This window comes from Rhodnius prolixus, unplaced genomic scaffold (genome assembly GCF_049639745.1).
Source record: "Rhodnius prolixus isolate KJV_2025 unplaced genomic scaffold, Rpr scaffold_5, whole genome shotgun sequence".
Classification (NCBI taxonomy): Eukaryota; Metazoa; Arthropoda; class Insecta; order Hemiptera; family Reduviidae; genus Rhodnius; species Rhodnius prolixus.
Genome location: NW_027411624.1, coordinates 42,922,710 through 42,949,497, shown reverse-complemented (window position 1 = coordinate 42,949,497; position 26,788 = coordinate 42,922,710). Strand labels below are relative to the sequence as shown.

Sequence of the window (26,788 nt, the reverse complement as noted above, 5' to 3'; positions counted from 1 at the left end):
AATAAATAATTCTGCGCCTACTGAGTGCAAACATACATACCTACTCACCATTACCGTTAACATTAACACAAAACAAACTAGTTGCCATGGTTTTGTTTCTTCAAATTATTGAGTCCACCAACATATTTTATGCAACTTTTTATCCAATCAAGTGTTTTATTTTGTACTCATTTGCTTATATAAAAAAAACAAATAAAAGTCTGATGAAATAATAAGAAATTTAATAAAAAAACGTAAAACCACAATTTCTTGTAGTGGGCACCAATTGTATTATTGTAACATTATATTATTGAATTGTAACATTTATATGCTTGAGTTGTTCGCTAATTTTAGCAGTTATTTTTTAAGCAATCAATCAATTAGTTCTAATTCTAACCTGTGCAACAATAACAAATTTCACAGCGCCTGATTACGGTCAGTGCAAAAGAGATAGATTTAAATAACCTTCCATACAATGTGTAACAAAGGTGGAAAGATTACTTGTGTATAATAGAACTGAAAACCATAACTATATATCGACGATGTCGAAAATTAGCACAGCCCGATCTTATTAAAATTGTCCGGCAGGGCGTTGATCGTCAAAAAGTGCACGAAAAAAGCGTAACGTTGAAAAACATCCAACTTTGACAATTAAGATAAAGATCCGCAATGCTGGTTACTACTGAATGATATTACATCCACCTTATGTATATACGAGGTGTGTTCAAAAAGTAACGGGAATTTTCGTTTTTTGAAAAAAATATTTATTTATTCATCTACATTAATATTGTCGCCTTCAAAGTAGTCCCCTTCGCATACAATACACTTGTGCCAGCGCTTTTTCCAATCCTCGAAACACTTCTGAAACTCGATCTTTGTGATAGCTTTCAGCTCTTTCAGCGATTCGCTTTTAATGTCATCTATGCTTGTAAAACGACGGCCTTTTAATGTTCTCTTTATGTTTGGAAATAGAAAAAAGTCACATGGAGCCATGTCTGGCGAATATGGAGGCTGGGGCATCGTTAAAGTTTTGTTTTTGGCCAAAAATTCACGAACAAGCAATGAAGTGTGAGCAGGTGCATTATCGTGGTGCAAAATCCATGAATTGTTTTGCCACAAATCCGGGCGTTTTTTTCGGATTGCTTCACGCAAACGGCGTTGAACTTGTAGGTAGTACTCCTTATTGATTGTTTGACCTTGTGGCAAGAATTCATGGTGCACTATGCCATTAAAATCGAAGAACACAGTGAGCATAACCTTCACATTCGACCGCACTTGTCGAGCCTTTTTCGGTCTTGGCGATCCAGAATGCCTCCACTGGGACGATTGAGCCTTAGTTTCGACATCATATCCGTAAACCCATGTTTCGTCACCTGTTATAACACGTTTCAGTAGATCCGCATCGTTGTCGACTTCATTGAGTGACTCTTGAGCAACTTCCATTCTCCGCTGTTTTTGTTTGAAATTCAACAATTTTGGAACAAATTTTGCTGCCACACGTTTCATACCCAAAACATCCGAAAAAATTTCATGGCATGAGCCAATTGATATGGCAACATTATCAGCGACTTCTCTGATTGTGATTCGGCGATCGTTCATAACCATTTCTTTCACTTTTTTCACGTTTTCATCGGTTGTTGATGTGCTTGGACGTCCAGGTCGTTCGTCATCTTCAACGTTTTCGCGGCCATCTTGGAAACGCTTATACCACTCGTAAATCCTTGTTTTACTCATAGCAGACTCACCATATGCCTTTATTAACATTTCACACACTTTATTTCATTTTTTACGCAAAATTTAATACAAATTCTTTGATCCATTTTTTTTTAACAAACAAAAATCGCCAAGCTCGAAAAACACGTCTAACCTTAACGGCTGCCACTTAAGAAGTAAACAATGAATATTACTGAAAATTTTATCGTACTTCAGGGGCATGTGTACCAACATAATAAAAAAAAAAAAATTACAATCAGACTCTCCAAACCCGCGAAATTTAAAAATTCCCGTTACTTTTTGAACACACCTCGTACATATGTTCTTAATTACTTGTGATTGGTTTCGAGATTTTTATTGATTATCAGAAATTAAGTCATCAATATGAATGAATCAATTAAACCTCTGATGAAAGATGAAAATTCAGAATAAAAAAAAAAAAATAACGCGTTCAAAGACAAGATATCTTAAAATTTTAGAATTACTTTAAGGCACTTACATTTTACAAAGTTAAGACAATTTCAAAACACCCTAAAACCATATATTCTAGGAAACTTAATACCTTGATTCTAGAAATCCTTTTCCTGTAGGTAGATTTTTAGATAGTTGTTAGTGGTAAAGCGATTACCCATTTTCCAGGAACACAGTCAATAATCAACTAAAAAAGTCATCTTTCCATCCTAAAAATAGGTACGTTGTACTTTTTGACCATATTATGCGAATTAGCAGAACAATAAACTTTTTGGATTCATTAGGTGAGACCTAAATATATCACAATAAATCAATAATAATTCATTAAAGGGATAAAACAATTATTTTTATCTTGTAATCAGCATATATTATATAATATTGTATTATATAATATATAATTTATTTTTTTATTGAAATGCAATATAATGTCAGATACATCAATATTAACAAACTATACAACTGCTTAGTTTTTACGAATGATGGGGAGAAGTAGATAATTTTCACATTAACAAATAAATTCAGGAAGAAAGAAATTAAGAACAGCAGGAGATATTTTTAAAACTATCCATATTTCTTTTCATTAGCTTTTTATTCAACAATCACCGCAAAAAAGTGATCCCGCACTATTTCATAACAAATTTACTACGTTCAAAACCTTCTAAAATATAACCTACTCAACAAATGAACAGGTTTCATTGTCTTGAAGATACATTAAAAAAAATAAATTTTTTTTTCAAATTAAATGCATTTTATATGGCTGATTCTTAAAAAAAAAAAAAAAAAAGTAATGTTGCTATTATGTACTTTAAAAAGATGCGATGAAAAGAAAAAGACCATTTTCCTAACTAAAGATTCCTATGTTTAAACCTTTTTCAAGGTGTATCTGGTTTCAGTTATGGATATTTAAAAAACTATACCTTTGTCTTATAACATGTTTTATCACTTTATTGCCTGGCTTTGATTTTTAAACTAAAATCTGACACGTTCTGAGAAAGAAAAACAGGCTCAGAGTCACGCGATTTTAATGAGGTAATACGAGAAGCTGTCAAAACATAAACTGAGAAGGCTTAAGGGCGTCGAAAACTTGACATGATCCCAAAAACCAGTTTTTTGTAACTAGTATTCGTTAAAATAAATAATAAAACTTAAATGTTGACTGTTGAACTTAATTCTTTTAAATATTTGAAGCCCTGTTATGTTTTTTTTCTGATTTTTCAAAAAAGCAATGCTTGTCATCTTCAGGGGAGTGCAAGATCAAGGTAAAAAAAACCCGTGTCTTTGCGGTCGCTCGCCTAAGTTTATTAGGTATCTTCATGTGTATTGTACATATTACCTTTTGGATACCGAGTAAACGTTAATTTTGTGTTTTGGCTTTCTAACTTGTATTATTTACACCAGGGGTCCCCAAACCTTTTACACAGGGGGCCACAGTTCACTGTCCCTCAGACCGTTGAAGGGCCGGACTAGATTAGATTAGATTAAATTAGGGTGGCCTCAAGGCCTGCGCCACCGCGACCCCTATGGATCTATTGTGGCTCCCCGGCTTTAGAGCTCACCCTCCAGACCCGTCCGTTTAATCAGACTCTTAATTCTGGAGAGTGGCTCCTGGGTAAAGCTCTCAGGCCTTGGTTTTTCCTCCCCGAGAAGTAACATCCTTAGCCATAGGGCCGGACTATAAAACAAACTATTTTAAAGTAAAAAAAAACAAAAACAAAAAGGGAACAAATAGAATATTTCAAATAAAGAACAAGTAAATTTAAATCACAACAAACTGCCCAGTATTTCTGTGGGAATTATGGGCCTGGTTTTGGCTAATGTGGTGGTCCAATGTCCCGGGTTAGTTATGGTGCTTTGCCTTTCTTCCCTACTTCTGGCTGTTATTTTACACTGTTTTTCGGAGCCGTGACGCGTGCATCCCGCGTCATCGCGGAAGTAGTACTGTACACGAGCGACGCAGCGCTTTGCGGCACCGCCACATAGTAAATAGTGCTCCTCTCACTGACCACCAATGAAAGAGATGTCCCCTTCCGAAAGAGCGGCGGGGGCCCCCGGATAAATGTCCTCAGGGGGCCGCATGTGGCCCGCGGGTTGTAGTTTGGGGACCCCAGATTTACACCAATCGCGTAGTGCCCTGTAGGTGAGTGGCAAAGCTGCCTTAACACCGATGGGAGGGGGAAAACCATTGAAGACTTTTTTTTTTTACTCTAAAAGCAGCTGATAGTAAAATAGTCAAAGGATTATTTTTTTAAAAAATACAATTCAATGAAACATATGAGTAGGGGGATTCAACAGCATAAGGTTGCATGCAACAGGCTTTGACTTAAAAAGATATTAAACAATTTTAAAAGGAAATTAGATTTTTTTTGGTTTAATAACTAGAAAAACGGTCTTTTACCAAAAAAATATACTTAATATTTTCAAACGAAATATTAAATCAGAAGACATAGATTGTCAGACGTAAAATTTCAATTTTAAGGAAGAGACATACCATTTCACATAAAAGAGAATTAGCGGTGTGACTAGACTAGATGAGGTAATTAATACAATTAATTCCAAAAACCAAACTAAAGAAAATTTAACTTATTTACTGCGGTTTTTTTTTATATAAAAAAATAAATAATATTGTAAGTTAATTTGTAGAACAATTTTAATAGTACTATCTTTGGTAAATTTGAGGAAAATCTGAATTATCCTTGAAAATTGTTAAATCATCCAATCGATGTTTTTCTTTCTAAAAATAAAATCAATAGGTACAACTTTTAACTCATCAAAGACGATATAAAATTATAAGTATTCTGGACAATGATTGATATGGAAATTTTGTTTTCCTCAAAGTAGTTTAAAACAAACAAACACAAAAAATCAGGTAATCTTTATATACATTAATATAACTTTTAAAGCTCGGGACGGCTTCACATTTAACACCAATTATGTGTAATATATTATTTTTAAAGCTATATATTTTTTTCTTTCATAAATCTTGTAGTTTTTTATACACACGTCTCAAGCTACTTTTTATTCAACATATTTACTAAATAATTTTCGTTATGACTGAAATGAATATGGTGGTTTTTTTTTTTCATCGTTTAAGAATTTTATTTCTTATTTTCGATCTTTCATTGAAATTCATTTAAAAGGAACTGCACCAAAAAAAATAATAATAAAAGAAACCATTACATTAAAATATCTATAATAGGACATCATTCACTTGTAATTATCATTTTTATTGCACTTAAAAAAAATCTTTTCCAAATGGAAATGTCATGGATTAACTGTTTCGTTACAGTAATACCTTTTATAACGCAGACAAATTCATGAAATTTGATTTAAGATTTTCTAAAAAATAGCTTCAATAGTTTTTCTTTATACTACAATCAATTTAAGGAATCGGAGTGTTTCATAATTATGATTGGTTATTTTAATTGAAAGAAAAGCGTTGTAATAAAAGATATTACTGCAATTTTATATCTTATATTAAAAAGCATACATATAATACCTTTAAGTCGACAACTTTGAAATTAAAATAGAGTTTCCATCTATTCGTTCCTACTGTAAACGTTTCACTGATACAGAAATACTTGAGTTTACGATTATTTAATTTTCTTTTTAAATAACTTCATTCTTCTTTTTTCTTAAAAAAAAAAAAGATATTTTTTTCCCACATATTTTGAAGAAAGTCAAACTTAACTTCAATAGGTTGCTATGCTAACAAGTATTATGGTATAACCTGACGTTTTAAAAACAGCTACAAAATGACGTCATTAACTAGACCAGAAAATAGATTAACCATCTTTGCCTTTCGAAAATAATATTAAAAAAAAAAAAATGAAATTACCAATCATAAAAATACCATTTTACAAATGTAAAAGAGGTGATAATTTTAATGAGAACTAAAAAAAAAAATCATAAAATTTAAAGTTTTTTCCGAAAATAATTAGAACGTTAATGTCAATTAATCGATTTTTTTTTTGTAAATTTTTTAAATCGAATTTATTTAGTACAAGATTCTGGATCAGTGTAAAATATCGAATTGAATATACATTTAAAAAAAATTCAGTCTGAAATAAGCTTGTTACAATTATAAACATATATTCGTGTAAGATTTTACATCCCATTTTTTTTGTTTTCAAAATTGTCGAGTTATTGAAAAAAAAACTAAAAAAAAATTACACAATAATAAATTCGATAGAAATGAGAGTAAAGTCAATAAATCAAAATACATTAATTCAAGCAAAATAATTTTCGATTAATTCAGAACATAAGATCCTTCGTTTCGTTCGTCTTAAAAGGAACTTTTTAATAATTTAATCAGACAATATAAACCTATTCAGTCATGAGTAGTGCTTTTTCATCTAATTTTTCTCCCTCTCTTTGCTGACTAAAAATAAATATTACAATTATGATTACAATTTTTTTTTTTTTTTTAAATTTTAAAAATTCCTAGCAAACATTTTTCTTTATTAAAAAGAAATTTATACCAAATTATTAAATACAATACGTTATTTACAGTCGTATTTTCTTTTTTTTTCAACTTTGATAATGTAAATTTTATTTAAAAGAAAAATAAGAAAAACAATTATCAAATTTATATTACTTTAAAAAAAAAAAAGAAACTTGTTAAATCTAGATATGAAATTACAAAAATTATCTAAATGTAGAAAAAGCACTTAAAAAATCTAACAGCACCTAGATTTTGAATTTGGTTCGATAATTTCTCAATAATTACCAAGTTTTATTTCATTTTACACGCAAAAAAAGAAGGTTTATTTCATTTCTCTCTTTGGTTGTAGTTTTCTTACTAATCTATTTTTTGTAATTCATACAATGAATTGATGTCTATTTCATTTTTCTCAAAAAAAGAGAGAAGGAGAGTATAAACATATTTCCTGTGTTTGCAACTTTGGCAACCTTTAAAAAAGCTACTATCTTGTCTCCGAAGTAGTCTTGTTATAATCAAATTCTTATAATAACCAAGGCAAGGTCTTCTCCGCGAACTACATGGCCTACCAGAAAATTGTGTATGTTTTCGTACACACATTATAATGGGACAGTCTAGTTACAAACTTACTTGTTGACTACGAATCCCAGATAAAAACAGCCGAAGACCGGACATAAGTTTAGTTTCGATCAAAGAAAGTGGGATTTGGCCAGTGAGCTCCGAGGGATCTATCGCAGAGAGAGCACCACTTCAGCCCTTTCCTTTATTTAGACTTAGTGGTGCGCGGAAAAGGATCCAATGGCTTGGAGTTTCTTCTCTAATGGAACTGAATCGTTCAGCTCCTGCATGGTACCGTGAGGAGGACTCTTTACGTACTAAGTGGACTGCCGAATCATAGCCAACAGAGAAGCCAAACAGACTGGAGGGAAAAAAAATGCCAATTTAAAATTGTTCATTCCACCTCTTATAATCACAGAAGTACAGATGAGGCACTCAGCTATCTGTGGAAGACTAGTTAGTTTCCCTAAACTTGTCGAAATACTAAACCATGTATTATGGCCCCAAACACTCCGCTCCTACCTCTTGTTCCTGTCTCCAAGCACTTCCTTTACCATCACCACAAATCATAAATTTACAGTAATTAGCTTTTAAATCGAAAATATAATGCAACTACTTCTAAGACTTGTACTTAATGCTTTATTTCTCGTCCCAAAACCAATTTTATGTACTCTAGGTGGCTACCAAATTCCAAATAAATAATAAATTCAGTCAATATGCTTATACTCTCTTTTTACAAATAAAAATCGTCAAGTGCTTTTCATAAAAAAAAAGTCTTGCAAGTTTAAAAAGTTTACCGTGAAAAAATAAAATGAAAAATAAGTAAAATTAGAAACTCAGCAATGAGAAAGTCTAATAACGGATAAAAGTTTTTTTTTTTTTTTTTTGATACATGCAATTATTATTATTATTTTTTCTTACTTTCAAACATGGAACACAAGCTTAGTTTTTTACAACTCAAATTACTAACATTCGTTTTACTACATCATTAATTATTTCTCTATATTTTTATTTTTTTTTGGTATTTTTATATTTATTTTTTTTTTTTTCTAGTGGACGCTTCAAAGAGTATATAGATTCATTCTAAGAAACAAAAAAGTTCTTTAAAATAAAATTTTATTTAGCAAAAAAATTAACTAAGATTATAAGTGTTAAAAATATGTACTTTTTAAACGAAGCACCTTAAATAATTTAACTAAATTCTCAAAAATAAGAATTGAATAAATAAATAACCAGAATTTTGGAGAAACAGTCTTTAAAATGGGATTAATATATCAACAATCAATTTTAATTTTAGGAGAGAAAAAAAATATATAGTACATATAATGCATAATGTTGTAATCTTACAACTTCATTTTATTCAAATTCAGGTTATGTTTTTGCTTAAAAGGAATACAATTTTTTGAGAATTCTATTCGAATAAAATCGGATAATAGTTAATTTTTGGTCAACATTGTATACATTGGTTACATTGTACACATAAAATAGATATATTCTTTCTTGATTTTTTTTTTTAATTGATCCAATAAATATTTTAAATGATTGGAAAACTCGATATCAACGAAGGGATATCTTCCCCTCTCAATAAATATTTCAGAAATTTGTTTTTAGAAGAGGAGTTTTGGGGTAGTACCTTTTTTTTTAACATAAATGCTTTACAAAAAGAGTAATACTTAAGATGGCAAGATGGCATCTTGGTAAAAAAAAAAAATTTCTTACGTACTCCAAGCCATTACTACCTTCTTAAATGGTACAAATAAACCGCAATCAGCATCACTGAAAGAAAAAAATGACAACTATTAGAAATGTTATGGTAATTCAGATGTTTCTTTTTCTCATCTGTGTTGAAAAGTAATTATTATGATCACTGAGCCCAATTTTCGATCTAAAGAACGAGGGTGGTTTGAAAAGTTCTCGGTATGTACTAGAAAGAAGTGTCTTACCTCGGTGGAACTGCTTACTGCTTGGCCGTCCACTACGCGGATCATCATCTAAACTCTCCCGACCAAATTTAAACTCGCTGGTCCACTTGACAACAGTTGAATATGAAGGAGCAGAGTCCCCCAGTGTGTTCTGAAAGTCGGCATGAATTTCCTTTGCTTTCATACCTTTCTTTACAAAGTACTTAACCCCTTAACGTGCACGCTCGAGTTAACTCGAGCGCGCTAAACTGGCCAAACTGTGCACACTCCGAGATAATTCGAGCGGCGTTGTACTTTATGCTGCTATAATTTTTCACACTCAAATATAATCGAGAATTGAAAATAATGTGAAAGCAAAGAAAAACAATCGTTTTATTGATATTTATCATTTACATGGGATTGCAAGCTATAACACTTACTTATTCAAGTATAAAATATAGCGGTCTTTTTCAAAAAAACTGTGCATTAAGGGGTTAATCACTGCTCGAATCTCAGTTTTTTTTTTGTTTTTTTTTTCATTGTCACAGATCAATAAGCGGGAACTGTCAACAAAGAGTCGTCACTACCACTCTCCTGCAGCAAGAGCACTGACGCCCCACGTTGTTCACTCACAAAAGCTGTGTGATTATTGCGCGGGAATCTCGTTGCTCTAGCACTGACATCTAGCGGTGATTCCGAGAACTTTTTCAAACTACCCTCGTATTTATCGAAAATGCACTAAACATATGTTCTGGCAATAGACTAATTGCCATAGATACACTTCCCTTTAGCAACAAAGCAAACTTAACCCGCCCGCCCCCCAAAACAACCATGCGGCGTGTACATCATGCAAATTGTCGTGTTAATTGGTAGGATGAACATGGTAACAATATGAGTTCCATCCAGAAATACTGGACTTAAATTAGACGAAAGGCCCCTCCGTCTAATGGTACATTATTATAGAAAAAAACACGTTCAGTTTTTTTTTTTAAAAAAATTTAACCTGAAAATGACAACATGCTTGCATTTTTCATTGCTCAAAATATCTATTTATCTTCTATGAGATAGCAAAAATCATCAAACATTACCATCCCCAAACAATGGTAAAAGTTTTGTTAACATCGGAAACCGATGCGTGTCTAAATTTAAACCAAAGTTCAATGTGATATCCTGGAAAATTGATTTTCATTCATTCCATCGTTTGATACCATGACCTTAAGGACAATGTCGTGAACAACCATACTTTTATTTATTTTAATAAACCGAAAATAGAAAATTTGTTTCGCTTTAATTTTCTGATATAATCAATATCATTTGTAGATTGTAGATTGTATTAGAAGGGCGGTTCCATCAAAAAAGGGGAAGGAACACAGGCAATCCAAAATTCCAAAATGCCCATTGTTCCCCGCCCACCCATCATCTCATGAGAGATACCGGGGTTTTAAAAACAACAAAACCGGCTAAAGGTTGCCAGATAAACTACGAGGGTCGTTTGAAAAGTCCGTGCAAAAATAAAAACTACTTAATTTTTTGGGGTAAACCTTTTTTATTTTTCAACATAGTCTCCTTTTAGGCTTATACACTTCGTCCAACGCTGCTCTAGTTTGTTCATCCCTTCCGAATAATAGGATTTGTCCAAGTCTGAAAAATAGCCATTCGTTTCTGCAATCACCTCCTCGTTTGAATAAAATCTTTTTTCCGCCATCCATTTCTTCATATTGGGGAACAAATAGTAGTCCGAGGGAGCCAAGTCTGGAGAATAGGGGGGATGTGAAACGAGTTGGAACCCAATTTTCATTAATTTTGCGACCACAACTGCTGAGGTGTGAGCTGGTGCGTTGTCGTGATGGAAAAGGACTTTTTTGTGGGCCAATCGTGGGCGTTTTTCTTGCAGCTCGGTTTTCAAACGGTCCAATAACGATGAATAATATGCACCTGTAATAGTTTTACCCTTTTCCAGATAGTCGATGAGGATTATTCCTTGCGAATCCCAAAAGACAGTCGCCACAATCTTTCCGGCCGAAGGAACGGTCTTCGCCTTTTTTGGCGCAGATTCCCCCCTTGGTAACCCATTGTTTAGATTGTTCTTTGGTCTCAGGAGTATCCATGTTTCATCCACAGTGACGAAACGACGCTTAAAGTCCTGCGGATTCTTCTGGAACAGCTGCAAACCGTCCTTGCAACACTTCGCACGATTTCGTTTTTGGTCAAGCGTGAGCAATCGCGGCACCCATCTTGCGGATAGCTTTGTCATGTCCAAATGTTGATGCAAAATATTATGTACCCGTTCATTCGAGATGCCCAAAGCACTAGCAATCTCACGCACCTTCACTCTTCTGTCATCCATCACCATATCATGGATTTTATCAATGATTTCTGGAGTAGTAACCTCAACAGGGCGTCCAGAACGTTCAGCGTCACTTGTGCCCATATGGCCACTCCGAAAATTTTGAAACCACTTATAAACTGTTCTAATCGAAGGTGCAGAGTCACCATAATGTTTATCAAGCTTCTCTTTAGTCTCCTGAAGCGTTTTGCCTTTCATAAAGTAGTGTTTAATCAACACACGAAATTCTTTTTCGTCCATTTTTTGAAAATCATTCGACTTCCTCGATTCAAACGAATGCCAAACACAAAGAAATAGACCGATCTGGCTGAAACTTGGTGTGTGCTCTTCCAAGAGATGCTACTAACTAAACATAACCTCGATACGCGCCAGTGGTGCTATCTCTCTGACTTTGCACGGACTTTTCAAACGACCCTCGTAATAAAGTAGCAACAGTACACTAGGGAGCATGGCGACTCAACCGCCACAGTGCACTGGAATAAACCAAGAAAGTTCTGGTAAAAATTACCAGATCCCACAATCTCCGGTAGAGAAACATTTGACCTCCCCGAAGACGAGAAATCCTAGTTTTAGAATAAACGGGGACACAACTCTACAAAATGCCGAACAGTCTCACCTGGACTCACCACAGCCAGCCAGTGCAAATTGGCAGAGACTGGGTAAGGCCAAATTTAAAAAGATAGTACGCTAAATTTGCATATCCACTCAACCAACCTGAACCAACTGGCCGGATCCGGGACCTGCTAAAACCAACCATAGCCGTTTTATCTATATCATTTAGTTAATAAAGGAAAAAAAAAAAAAAAAAACATAAATCAGAATGATATTCTAAAAATTAAAAACAAGAAATACCATATCAATGAATGTTTCAAAAGAATATTTGTAGACCATTAATACAATAATAAGTGCCATAATGTTGGTATATAAAGTTCAAAACAAATCATTGAAGCCATTTTTGAAAAAATACCCCCACCACGCGCACACACACGCGCATGCGCATTGACCATTTTTTATAAAAACCATTTTTTAAGGCTCAAGGGGGCCTTCAAATTGGATATTTCCGGTTAAAATTATGACAGAAAATTAGACACGATCGCTGTACTTCCTATTACCTAGTACAGGATAAAAGTAATAAAAAATAAAATTGGCAAACAACAGACGATTAAAAAAAAAATTATTAAGCACTAAAACATATTAAGGATTTTTTACTTTTATTAACTAAAAAACAAACAAAATAAAAAAAACTATGTCTGAGTCTGTCACTTAATTGAAAGTTATTAATAGCATATTCCCAAGTTTATTTATAACTTTTCCCCAGACAATATAACCATGCTTGGGATTTATTTCCAAATTGAAATACTTCTTTTACCCAGTGGACGACCATTTTAAAACTTTTTCTACGTCTGTATTAATGAAATCGTGACACAAACAGAGGTTGTAAGAGTTATTTTATCATTACTTTGTAGCTATGAACGTTTCATTCATCAGCCTGTGATAAATTAGTTTGTTTCAGAGCTTTCATTATTTTTCGTAATGAATAAAATTTTTTGTTTTTTTATTTCTTTCAAAATCATAGATCACAGCAACGTATTTTTGCCTTGATTTCAATGAATTTTGAAACTGAAGGAAGATTTTGTAAATGTTTATACGAGGGTGAATCAAATATAAACCGGACTTTTGCTTTAGAACATTTATTGGTACAGTAAATACAATTTTGAAAACACCTTATTTTCCCGTATAATCTCTTCTTTTAATTACACATTTTTCCTACCAAATCGCACGTTTTTTTTAAATCTCGTCAGCAAAGAATGAATCTGGGGCGTGTCTGTAGCCAATTGCGCACGAACGTTTCTACACCATCGTCGTCGTCAAAGTGATGACCTCCCCAGGGGTGTAATGATGCACCCACGTCTCATCACAGGTGACAATGTGTTTCAAGAAATCATCCCCCTGTTGTTCGATATCGGGTCATCACAGACGGCAAGACGGTTTGCTTTCTCTACTCTTCATATAGAGGCGATGAACCCACCAAGCCGACACTTTTCAGGTTACCCAAATCATCGGAAATGATTGATTGGGCACTGCCATACGATATTCTGACAAGTGCAGCAATTTCCCATAATTGTAAGGCCGGCGGGCGGTCTCCTTCAATCATCTCACGGGTCGCAAGAATATTCGCGTGTCACTAGTGTTTGTCCGAGGTGTCATTTTGCACTGACTCCCTCGGCCATAGGAATTTTTTTTTTTTTGTGCCAGTCGTAGACGTGGACACCTTTTCAGCGAACTGTACAGTTTGGTCGACGCAAAATTTCGGGCAGGTTTTACGCCCTGACCGGGACAAAAATTTAATAATAATGCGTTGCTCAACAGACATGGGGACCTCTTAATCAGACATGGTGCTACTAACAGCCAAACTGCCCTGGCGAGCAGGACCAAGTTACTCCGCTCCTCTTTACATCCCCACCCAACATATATTATGACGTCACGTTACTCACTTCACCATGGGAGCGTCAAAGAGAAAAGTCCGGTTAATATTTGATTCACCTTCGTATTCTCCTACTTTTCTTTACAATAAACTTTAAATCGGAAAAAATCAGCAAAATTAACCTATGAAGATTGATGTCAATGCGAAAGACAGAAATCAAGTCCTCCTCTAAGTCAAGCCTTGCCAATGAGCTTGCTGTAAGAGAGCGAAGGCTACTCACTGGCTCGGGCATGTAATCAGAATGGACGCAGGCTATAAGAAGAAAATGTAGGGCCAAAATATGTAGAGGAATACCTGGGAAGGTACACAGTAAAGAGGCATTTCCGAAACAGAAGTTTAGGTGAAAAGATTGGAAAGCACGTGTGAAGGTACCTAGACACCAATAATGCTAAAAGGAGGATAAGATTATATAAATAGAAAATTAAACATACCAATCAAAGTACCTGGTACCCGCATAAGTTCCATTACTGTTTCCATCTCCAGGTGCCATCTGGACGCCAATATGAATTTCTGGATTGTCAGCAAGTGGCCCGACATATCTTACTCTGCCTACGCCTAATTTACCATCTCCTACTATAACTTTTACCCAATGATCAATGCGAAGATCACTGGGGGTACGCGCTAGAAAGGGATGAGCTTTCTTTGGAGGTCTACATCCTAAAAGTAAAAATACAATAATTTTTTTTTTAAGTTATTTTTTTGTAAAGTTATTTTCTTTCGAAATACTGAAACAATAAACGAATATACCCCACACCTACCTTGAGTATAAGTATGATCCGGTTGGGAATGCGACCTTGCTCTCCTCCTTCTGGTGTACAGGGGCACTTCTCCGGTCAGAATGGAGTCTATAGATCTTCTTAGATAGTCTTCGGATTCATCAATAAGAGAATCCGTGGAATCTTCACCACTTTCTGCGTCTGTACGGATCCTTAGATCGGGCAGTGATTGGCCAGGATAACTCTGGGCAAGTTTATTCTCTGTAAAAACATGATGACAACTAATTTAGATGATGTTCATTACACAAAATGAAATATATACCTAAAAAGGACAAACTTATTTATCCTAATAATGGCTGTACAAGAAGTAAAGTTAAGTATATTGAAATTTATTTATAATTAATTACAAAAGGGCCAGAAAATTTATTACATCTAAAGTTATAAGTATGTATTTAGATTGAATAAATAATAAGATGGCTTAGTGAGAAAAGGATGACGTAGTAACAAGAGAATTTACGTCATACACAGTAATTACACGATTAAAATCTCACTTAACTGGTTAACAGTACTGTTTGTTCAAACGTCTGACCTTTAGATTGCAAGCAGCTGATATTGCTATGTTCGAGAAATAAAGACTGCTATTGAACAACCATCTGAGGAGCGAGATGTAGCCCCTTAAAAATTATTTTATGAATTATTAAAGATGAACCTAAGAATTCACTTCTTAATTCTAACAACCAGCTGACCTATTTAACCTTAATGACTCAACATCAACAACAATCTCTCTTTCACTCTTAATTAATTACAGCTTGTTTTAAAATAGACTCAAGAGAAATTGAGAAAGTTTCAGTTAGCTTAAAAACTACTTTAGTTTCTTTTAGGTGATTAAAAAGTTTCCAGCCCTCAATTGAAAAAGAGCTTGAGCTGCATTAGGGCAGCCGCATTGTGATGTAATATGCTTTGATACTACTTATTTCTTACTTACTTCATACAGAAAATCAAAATCGAAGACTTTGTGGTAGCTTCTATTTATTTAATTGATGATTAATCTAATAATTAGATCTTAATTTATGTCTTGATTCATGTTAGGTAGTCTCTAATCAGTGAGATTGTCAAACTTTTGATGAGGAACATATTTGAATTACTAGGCGTTGGAGTATCGGCGGGTAATTTAGTTGTGTTATCGTAAAATGAATCTATTAGTTTTATAACAACAATATAGTTAAAACAAATTAATACTTGTGATAAACAAAGGAATAAATTTAATGTATACATACGAGGGTCGTTTGAAAAGTCCGTGCAAATTCTGAGAGATAGCACCACTGGCGCGTATCGAGGTTATGTTTAGTTAGTAGCATCTCTTGGAAGAACACACACCAAGTTTCAGCCAGATCGGTCTATTTCTTTGTGTTTGGCATTCGTTTGAATCGAGGAAGTCGAGTGATTTTCAAAAAATGGACGAAAAAGAATTTCGTGTGTTGGTTAAACACTACTTTATGAAAGGCAAAACGCTTCAGGAGACTAAAGAGAAGCTTGATAAACATTATGGTGACTCTGCACCTTCGATTAGAACAGTTTATAAGTGGTTTCAAAATTTTCGGAGTGGCCATATGGGCACAAGTGACGCTGAACGTTCTGGACGCCCTGTTGAGGTTACTACTCCAGAAATCATTGATAAAATCCATGATATGGTGATGGATGACAGAAGAGTGAAGGTGCGTGAGATTGCTAGTGCTTTGGGCATCTCGAATGAACGGGTACATAATATTTTGCATCAACATTTGGACATGACAAAGCTATCCGCAAGATGGGTGTCGCGATTGCTCACGCTTGACCAAAAACGAAATCGTGCGAAGTGTTGCAAGGACGGTTTGCAGCTGTTCCAGAAGAATCCGCAGGACTTTAAGCGTCGTTTCGTCACTGTGGATGAAACATGGATACTCCTGAGTCCAAAGAACAATCTAAACAATGGGTTACCAAGGGGGAATCTGCGCCAAAAAAGGCGAAGACCGTTCCTTCGGCCGGAAAGATTATGGCGACTGTCTTTTGGGATTCGCAAGGAATAATCCTCATCGACTATCTGGAAAAGGGTAAAACTATTACAGATGCATATTATTCATCGTTATTGGACCGTTTGAAAACCGAGCTGCAAGAAAAACCCCCACGATTGGCCCACAAAAAAGTCCTTTTCCATCACGACAACGCACCAGCTTACACCTCAGCAGTTGTGGTCGCAAAATTAATGGAAATAGGGTTCCAACTCGTTTCACATCCCCCCTATTCTCCAGACTTGGCTCCCTCGGACTACTATTTGTTCCCCAATATGAAGAAATGGCTGGCGGGAAAAAGATTTTATTCAAACGAGGAGGTGATTGCAGAAACGAATGGCTATTTTTCAGACTTGGACAAATCCTATTATTCGGAAGGGATCAACAAACTAGAGCAGCGTTGGATGAAGTGTATAAGCCTATAAGGAGACCATGTTGAAAAATAAAAAAGGTTTACCCCAAAAAATTAAGTAGTTTTTATTTTTGCACGGACTTTTCAAACGACCCTCGTATTTAGTTATCTTGAAGCATATTTTCTTCATTTCAATGGAATTTTTTCTTTTTTTCGACTCCACCGACGGTCTATGACCATGGTAATTTCTTTTGAGATGATTGTTTTATTTTGAATTGTATTTTTCTTATTAAGCATGTAACATTTATAAATAAAGACTTTAATAATAATTCGTCTTTCGATTTTTAGACAAACAACACATTGTGCAATTTTTATGTAACTCTCAAAATGTTAAGAAACATGATTCATTCTCTCCTGTTTTTTTTTCATTCTACAGGAAACAAATGTGATGGGCACAGCATACAGTCAAACTAGTAAATCAATATTTGTTCAAATTAAACCCCTGATCATAAACATGAAGTCAGATAGATGACCTCTTACTTCCGTCTCAACGCCTCTATATTTCTTTACTTTTTCACGTCACTGAATAGCACAATAATTTTACTATATTTTGAGTTATTTATTGTTATTAGATTACTATTTTATTTACGAAAAACAACGCACCTATGCATTCCTATGCACCTATGTTCCGCGGAGCATCGTTGTATAGATCACTGCTAAAGGAATCTTAAAATTTATGTTTTCTAGCGATCGTTTTCTCGTAATCCTTCTTCTTTCGGCAGTAAAAAGCTCTTACAATGGCCTTTCAGACTCTTCCAGAGGAACGTTCGGGCAATTTTTTTCAACATGTTCTAGCCTTGAGGAGTAGATTTTACTAACTCGAGGGCCAAGTACTCTAAAATGTGATCTGACATCATTTTTTTAACCATGCGATATGGGTAGTAGATCACCAAAAAGTTAATTGATTATTCTAATAACGCAAGAATATATAGATATATATTGGAATTTAAGTTTATAAAATGAAGATTTAATTATAAAGCAGAAAATATAAGAGTCGTAAGAAAAAAAACTTAAATTATTTAGGCATTATTTTTAAGGATAATCCATCCTTAAATGAGCATTGGTATTGTTCTCATGGGAACTATGAGATCTACTCAGATTTTGTGAAGGAAAAGAGAAAGTGTAATGAGCTGGAAATTTCGGATTGTTGGTAGTAGAAAGGACCAACAACAATTCATTTTATTTACTGTTACCGACAACCAAGAAGGATAACAGCACAAAGGTTTCAGAGAACGAGTGGGCAGTAAACAAATTATGGAACAAAACAAAAAAATTGGGCCCCAAAATAAATTTAAGGATTGTCAAGAATTAAAAAAAAAAAAAAAAAAAAAACTTATTTAAACTTAAAGGTTACATAAATATTCAGTAGTTTATACAAGTTAATCGAAGCTTAGTGAGTATTGATTACTAATGTGATATTAAATGTCAGGAATAGATAATAGTTTATCGAGCTTTCAATTTACTATTGTGATTAAAATAGAGATTCCCATCTGCCAATTCTTTCTCAGACAATTATTTCATCCATGACCCACATTTATAAGATTACTGGCTTAAATATGCTTATCCAATCAAAACTAATTTCTCTGCATGCGATCTTGTTCCTATTATAGTAACATTTCAAATGAAACACCTTCTGTCACTTTGTGCCATTTATAACGTTATCAAACTTATTAAATTGCTTTCATGACATAAGATGACATCTTTCTTACTCGTAAGAGAAAAGATGTACCACGAAATTTATCAAATTTTCTACGCTGAGCTTTAACTAATAATTACAAGTCTTATTTTATAAGCTCTGGTATGACTATTTTCAAAATTCTAATGTTTTCTTCCTTCAAATTCTTCAATAGAACCCAGATTCCCGATCATACTATGCTAGGACACTTTTACACAGAGGATCATTTCACGGAATCATTCCATATGATTCAACCACACCTATTCCCTTCTAAATCTAAACAGAATCGGGTTAGACCTAAACCTAATATGTAACTGCAATGAAGAATCTTTAGCAGCCACCCCTCCAATTAATTTTAGCTTTCCCACAGTATTCGAATGGTAGGGAAAAATATGGAACTCAATTATTTAACACTAGATACATAGATTAAACTTGGGCGGCCTCAAGGCCTACGCCACTGCGACCCCTTTGCATCTATTGTGGCTCCCTACACTCTAAAGCTCACCCTCCAGACCTGTCCATTTAATCAGACTCTTGATGCTGGAGAGCGGCTCTTGGGTAAAGCTTCTCAGGCCTTAGTTTTTCCTCCCCGAGAAGTAACATCCTTAGCCATACGAGCCCCTCGCACTGACACAACACGTGCAGTGCCGTTTCCTCCTCCTCCTGACAGAACCTGCAAAGGCTAGCCATCTGCCAGGCTCATGCACAGGCATGTGTTTCCTGAGCCTGCAGTGGCCTAGTTAATAGACCTACAATCATCCTTATAGTCCCACGGCCTTGACGGATTAATTCTGCAGTCAGCCTCGGCGAATAGCCTTTAATGAACTCCTTCGCCAGGCTCTGCCCAGTGGTGGCAAGCCAACACTCTTAAGACCTACTCTGCACCCATAAGTTAATGGCCTCAGTCTTCACACACTAACCCCAAAACAGGGGTTCGTTACATATATGCAACGAAGTGTCCCGCAGAGCCTTCCCGGGCCAATAAATCTGCCGCTTCGTTTCCCTTATGACCTGAATGACCAGGTACCCACACTAGAAAGATCTTATTATGGCCACTAATTTCCTTCAGGGCACCCAAACAGTCCCATCCAGTCTTGTGTTGACCTGGTAGGAACTTATAGCTCGTAGAGCAGCCTGACTATCCGAGAAAATTACGACCTTAAATTTTACAATTCCTAGCCCGTTAATTTCGGCTGCACAGAACCTAATTGTAGCTAGCTCAGCCTGAAAAGCTGTAGCTAGTTTTCCTAGGCTAACCGAAAAGCCACATTTCGCCTTCACCCCGTACTCTCCCGCTCCCACACCCTCCTCCATCTTGGAGCCATCAGTGTACCTATTTAACACTAGATCTCTATTACCTCCCCATCTTTCTACATCTTTAACAGGAAAATTAGCGACAAATCTTGCCAAATTCATTAAACTTAACAACATTAAAATTTATGATACAAATAATCTGATTTCTAAAAAGACTAAAGACTAAAAGTTACTACTACTCCCAAACAGTGTTCAAATAACAGAAAAAAATACACTTTTCCATCTTTAATCCAGGTCTCCGATAAGTAAGAAACAAGAAAATAATCTCAGACAAAGCCCAGCGTAGATTGGCATTATTTGCTGAAAAAAAAGATGTAGATCTTAACCAGAAAAAAAAATTTCTCACCTTGAAATTTCACTTTATGTCTAGGTTGGGCCGATCTAACCGACCTCTGGGAAGTAAGTCTCATTTGGCTTCGACAGGATTGTCCACCATAGCAAATGTTACCTTCGTTCTGGCAGGTCTTCACGTACGATGAAGAAAGAGGTACACTTCGGGACCTATTAATTTAATAAACATTATAGTAATAATTTAGATGAGAATTTTTAACAAGCATTTTTGTATTTCTGACCGGTTTCAAACTTTCTTCCACCATCAGAGGTTGATTTATCAGTAGATTTCCACTTGTAAAGCTCCATTACACACTACTTCTGCTAAATCAATGTAGAAATAAAACTTTTTAAAAGTGGTAACTGTTCTGAAATAATGTAACACAAAAAACTGAATTTATTTCTGAAATGGTAGTTCGCTAAACGTTCTATAAATAATAAGGAACATATCTGGCATGAATTTAAAGTATTACAAGTAATAAATGAACATAACAATCACACGTCCATTCAGCGGCACTATATGTAACCTGGTATTTAGGTTTCAATTTTAAAGCTCCAAAACGGTTTCTTGCATTCATAACATGTAGATCGATATAAGTCGATGTAATTGTCACCTTAAATAATTTTCGATTTCAAGTTTCTATCAGATAAACACATTATGAAATCTTCCGTATTCGAAAAAGATGGTTTTAAATAATGGCTCTGTGTGAATGGGCCTACAAACCAAATTGCATCTTAAAACGAAAAGTTGCAAGTACTAGATGAAACTATCTTAACTTATCGATTCTTGCTTCCACGATTTCATATTTTTGAGATATTCCCGAAAACAACGATTTTCTCATAACATCAAGTATAAATGTACAACTTTCACAAGAATAATTTTTATAGAAAATTTAATTTTAAAACTATTTTGAGGAATTGACAAGGTTAGGCCTTCCTGTAATAATTATTTATAAACATTTTTATAAAGTTTATAAAGTGATTGGTAGAATTGAATATTTTACTGAAATTCAGAGAGTAAAAATCATGAAAATTTAAGAATACTTTCGCTCAAGAAAAAAAATAAATAGCTCAATTTCTAAAAAACAAGACAAAGTAATATTTTCACAAAGTAACAAATGATATCATGATTACCGTGGAATCAACGAGGCCATAAAAAGAAGTGTTGAGCGAAAACTTTCTAAATGTTTATTATCTGGCAAGTGAGAGATAAATTCTACCATCCTGTTTTAAGAAAACTCCAGCTGTAAGAAAGTTGAGACATGTGCGTGCGCGTTTAAATGATTTATGATTTTAGTTTGCCTGATTTATTGACTATTTTCATTTTATTTAAAGAAAATCTATTTTCTTTTAATAGTAAAGACATTTTTTATTTTTCTTCTCACTCAGATAATTAACCATTACATTTATAATATAATTAATTTTAATTATTCAATTTTAATTTCTTTTTTTCCCCCTTATTTAATTTACATCACTGCGTAATGAGAATAATGATAATATAGAATGCCCAATAACACAAAATGGAGAGATTAACGAGTAACACTCCAACAACACTCTACTTTCTACAGACTTCCGCAGAGAGAAGATCGCATATTCACTGTCTATGACGTCCTAGGAGTGTTATCTGGGAAGTGTCCTGAAAGAAAGGTACTGATGGATTAGGAAAGATTCTAAGTTGGTTGCACCCCACAATTTCATGTCATTGACTCAGGTGAGGCAACACACTGAATGGTATTAACAGAAAATAAGTTTTTCCTGTCCAGAGAGAGCGAGTTAAAGCATTCTCTACTTCAGGCTGTAAGATAGTGATATTTTCAAGTTACTACAAGGTTCCATGCGGATACGTAAACGAAATATATAGCATTGGCTTCCCTTTTTTTTGGAGCTTGGGCGATCGCATGCACCCAAAAAACCTTTTTTTCTATAAATATTTTTTTTGGGGGGTTACCTAAAACGGCATGTTCTATTGCTTATAAGTTCTGACAATTACTGTTAAATATTTTGCAATGTATCAATATTTTTCTTGTAACTCATTAAAAATGAAATAAACAATTTTTAATTTTATTTTGGGCAAAAGCTACCCAAAATTTTATTTGGGAGTAGCCCCTACAAAATAAGTCATTCTGGCTAATTGCCAATCAATCTGTTTGTCTGAACAGAACTAAATCTCTGCTATAAGCATTCAAACGCATTAAATTTGAAATGATTTAGAAACCAGAGCTTTTTTTTTTTTCTGAGAAAACTCGAAATAGGAAATTAGACTTGATCGCAACACTTGAAATGAAAATTATCACCACTATTTATGCTCAAATTCGCAATGTTTATAAATAAGCAAGACTGTAAATATTATTGGCATGAAGGTCAGCTTCTCGCAGACTCGTCTGGCACATCAGAACACAGCATCTGTATGTAACCTTGTCGTGCCTCCTCATTACTGAAATTAGTCAAAAAACTACGACTAAATCTGCTTTAACATCCTTTACTTCCTTTGTGATCACTTTTTCAGTAATAATTATTTCTATAAAAAAGTAAAAATTATAGAATAAAATTCAGAGAGATACGTACAATGAGATTTTGATATCACTTAACCAAAATATGGAAAAATAAAGTTTAAAAAAACGAAACTTTCTTTCGAATTATAAAAGTGTATTGTTTGCGAATAAAAAACCTTTCAGTCTGCAAATAGAATAGCAAAAATGCATGATATCGTCTACTTTTGAAAACGGCGAAATGAACTTATCACAAAAGTCTGACGATAATAAGGGGGAGATTCCCAGATTTTAATCCCTTCCACAAACTAATGTTCATTAATAGGGACTTTCAAACATACAGCTTACTCAAAATATAATATCAATACTTCCTGAAAACTAAAGCCTAAGATCAAATAAATAAGAAAATTACAAGAAAATAGAAAAAGACGATCTATTCAGCACTTCCAGTCGTCTGATATCTTTTCAGCTCTAAATTTTGGGCTTACCTTTCATATTTATAATTTTTAAACAGGAATTAGGATCGTAGAACATACTGATACAGCAATTTAAAGCGTAGCTAATTCGCCCACCCCTACGAAGCTTGTTTTAAAATTTTTTTTTTGGAAACAGTATCAAATACAAGTAACCCATCTTTGTATAACTTGCTAAGTACAAGAAAAAAAAAACAAAACAACTAAGCAAAATTTATGAAAAAGGCGTTCAAACCGCTAGAATCTGGAAAATCTAACCTTTAAATTGGCATTTTTGGTCTCGATGTGTTTCAAATTTGGATGTTTTTTTTTAATGATTTAAGGCGCATCAACATCTAAGGTTATTGGCGCCCTGAGCTTTTTTTCAGTGCACTGCCGGCTTCCGGACAATGTTCTCTCGTTACAGACAATACTGTCCATCACCGGGCAGTAAGCTGTAAGAAGCTCGTAGGAAGAGAAAATGTAAGGGTCTGCAGCTAGATTCGAACCCGGGACTTCCGCGTGGGAGTCCAGTACGCTAACCTCACAGCTAATTCCTTCCCTAAATCAATTAATAATATTAAATTTTATATAAAACAAAAAGAATGTTACAAAATATTCATAAAATACTAGCGTGCACTAAAAGTCTCTACGTTTTTCAGCTGTAATTCCTCAGAAATATGTTTCTTATCTATTACATTCAAATAAAAATAAAGTAAAAGTAAAAAACTAAAATAAAAAAAGTAAAAATAGAAACTCATCAAAATTCGATAATTATAAACGTTATTTCGTTGTCAAGTCTGTTTACTTGAAACTGCCAATAATACGCTAACCAACTCGAACGTTTCAAACGATGAAAGTAAGATCAAACCACCCAGAAGACAAACTTTTGTTCACACACACGCTGAGAATGTTTTTAAAAGTCATGTTTACGTTCTTAGAGGGCATCAAAATGTATTTTCCGATATAAATATATCAATGTAAAAAAAGGCTAATGGGCTCGTTTTTGATAAAAGCATGTAAAAAAAAATATATTTTTGATTAAATATATTTAACCGTGTGAAGTGTTGCTAAAAAAAAAATGCACTTCTGGTGTGCTGCATAAAAGACTGACCTTTGGCAATGAGTAGGCGATGACGGCATTGATGCCCAAGTAGGCCTCTGTGGTTGACCCACCCAGTAGGTATCCAGTGAAGAAAGAGAAGGTCGCATGGAGTGTCTTCTTCTTGTCTCTGAAAGGTCCGACGCAGAGGGTGGTATAGACATGGAAGAACCTTGGTAATAATCCCAAGATGGCCGGCGGTGACTACATTCACATGGTGACCAAGCCCCTTTTAAATATCCTGGAGATGTTATGTCAGGATTTTTCATATAGGAAAACGCTCGTGGATATTTACACAGAAGAGATCCTTGAACATCCTGACACAGATGGTCAGCACTGCGTGACAATTCTGGCACCATACTTGTAAAATTTATGTCAGACAATAGTACCCGTCTTGCTTCCTGTGTTTTCTCACTAAGCTTCAAAGACTGTTTCCTCATTTGCCCAAATGGCAGTGTGAATTTGGACGGGAGGGTAGTGAATTGTTGTGAAACTTTATGGTGAGCTAAGAAACTCTCTGATCGCCACTGGACAGGCAAAGCTGTGATATCAGTTTGTGCTTCGGACTCTTGTTTGACAGTATTCTTTTCCACCAATATAGGCCTAACACAACGTGGACTTCTTTCTGATGGAGAAAATTTGACAACAGGTTTGGTTGTCTCAAGATGACCTTTACTACCGGACAGAACATCCCTGTGTATGATCGGACGATATGGGAGTGGAGATGGTAGGGTATTTCTTCTGGTGTTCTGATTTGGTGGCTCGTTTTCATCGATAATCCCACATTTGGAGATATCAGTTTCCACTAAAACTGAATGCGACCATGTTTGTTTCAAATTGTGTGGTACATCTTCTTCCTTATGCTTCCAACCGTCTGTTTCAGCTATAGAAACTAAATCCTCATGCACAGCACCAAGCTCTTTGGTATCATCAGTAGTAAATATAAGTTCAATGTCATCTACCTCTTCGCTTTCCTCTGAATCTCCTTTACTAATTCTCGGAGTTTCCTCTTCTTCAGCATTACTAGTAGATTTGGTGGAGTCTTTTTTTTCCACACCTAATCCATTAATTTCTGGTTTATCATCTTCAAACACATCATCCACACTACTGTCACTATCAACTTTATCCTCCATTTTTTCTTTGTTTAATTCCTCCATTGAAAGCACTTTTTGTCGTAACACATGATTCTCTAAAGTTAAATTTTCAATCGTTCTATTATAAGGTTTAGGATCTACACTGTTTTTCACTTGTTCCCTCAACGAGTGAAGCTCATTACGTGATTGTTCTAAAGCTGACCTTAATGAGATAACAGTTTGATGGAGAACTCTTACGGTTTCTAGACTTGCAGTTTCTTCTGAAGGTAGGCTCCTATCAGTTTTACTATCACCCATCTAACAACATTGGTCATGACTGAATTTTGATTATTCACTTTTTCTTTTAAAAACATCAACCAACATTCTATCATACATTTTTAGAAAGAAAAAATTAGAGAGCACACTATCACCAGGTACAGGCTTGTTTAACTAGGCAGTAAAAATCTTCTCTTTGTTAAATTGGTTAATGATGAACTGAAGTTTCCATTGGCGAATAGGGTGGGGATCCTAACTTTCAGTGGATAATGTTTATAAATAGACTTTTTGAAGAAGCACACGAGATTCTATAGAGCATTCGACTAGTAAACACATCTGTTTAGCCACTAATAACCTGCTTGCCCCTCCAAAAGGGACTAATCACAATTCGGACCCCCTCTGATTGATTAGGATATTTATCTATCAAACTAAACTTCAGGTGACATACCAGTGCCTATAAGATCAATCTGACTAATTGATTTCTAGAATTTCTTGTTTTTTCTTAATTTATTTAATCAATATAAATTAATTTCAGAGTAAGGTGTATAAAAATATTTATACGCTGAAAAGTAATACTATTAAATAATGTATTTACTAAATCATTTCGATAGGATAGTTGGTCTAATATCTATAATCTTTTGCCGAATTCTACAATCTATAAGAGACTGCATCGAATGTTTCAAAAAATATAGCAACGCCTGACATCTAGTGGCTTTCTAAAAAACTAAAAATTCATTCAATTTACCTTCTAATTCTTAATATATATTATCAAAAAAACAGAATTCTTATCAAATTTAGTGATTATTTTATAATTTTTCCCATTTCTCCAGAACCTCTACATCCAAAACTAGCAGAGGTACTAAGTATTATTCAACCAAGTCATACAAATGGAATTTTAGAAGGGAAACCTAAGGAATTTCTTTTAAAACTAGTGAAAATTGTCCATTTTCCAATTTTTTATTATGAACCTCTACATCCTAAACTAGCCGACCTTCTTTGAATGCAATCC

General features: G+C 34.5%; 1 protein-coding gene across 3 annotated transcripts; it reads right to left on the bottom strand.

Moving 5' to 3' along the window:
• Positions 1-199: 199 nt before the first annotated feature.
• Positions 200-26,219, bottom strand: LOC141458066 (uncharacterized). 3 transcript variants are annotated; one of them, XR_012460734.1, is made up of 7 exons: positions 24,443-26,218; positions 20,404-20,558; positions 14,651-14,869; positions 14,324-14,549; positions 5,660-8,935; positions 2,255-2,454; positions 200-376 (listed from the first exon to the last, which is right to left on the bottom strand). XR_012460734.1 is itself a non-coding variant. In XM_074135614.1 (5 exons), the coding sequence occupies exons 1-5, from the start codon at positions 25,819-25,821 to the stop codon at positions 8,875-8,877; spliced, it is 2,028 nt and encodes a 675-aa protein (XP_073991715.1). In that variant the 5' UTR covers positions 25,822-26,219; the 3' UTR covers positions 2,933-8,874. The 3 variants fall into 3 exon arrangements, 2 of the variants coding, with proteins under 2 accessions (XP_073991715.1, XP_073991714.1); XM_074135614.1 differs by lacking the exons at positions 200-376; positions 2,255-2,454 and having other exon boundaries at positions 2,933-8,935; positions 14,336-14,549; positions 24,443-26,219; XM_074135613.1 differs by lacking the exons at positions 200-376; positions 2,255-2,454 and having other exon boundaries at positions 2,933-8,935.
• Between the last annotated feature and the right edge of the window lie 569 nt (positions 26,220-26,788).

Bases quoted from the DNA above. Each gene is read 5' to 3' on its own strand.
- LOC141458066 (XM_074135613.1), bottom strand. From the start codon at position 25,821: ATGGGTGATAGTAAAACTGATAGGAGCCTACCTTCAGAAGAAACTGCA. The intron at 20,559-24,442 runs GTCAGTCTTTTA...TTAAATTAATAG, and splicing joins TCGCCTACTCATTGCCAAAG to GTCCCGAAGTGTACCTCTTT. The intron at 14,870-20,403 runs GTGAGAAATTTT...ATGTTTTTACAG, and splicing joins ACATAAAGTGAAATTTCAAG to AGAATAAACTTGCCCAGAGT.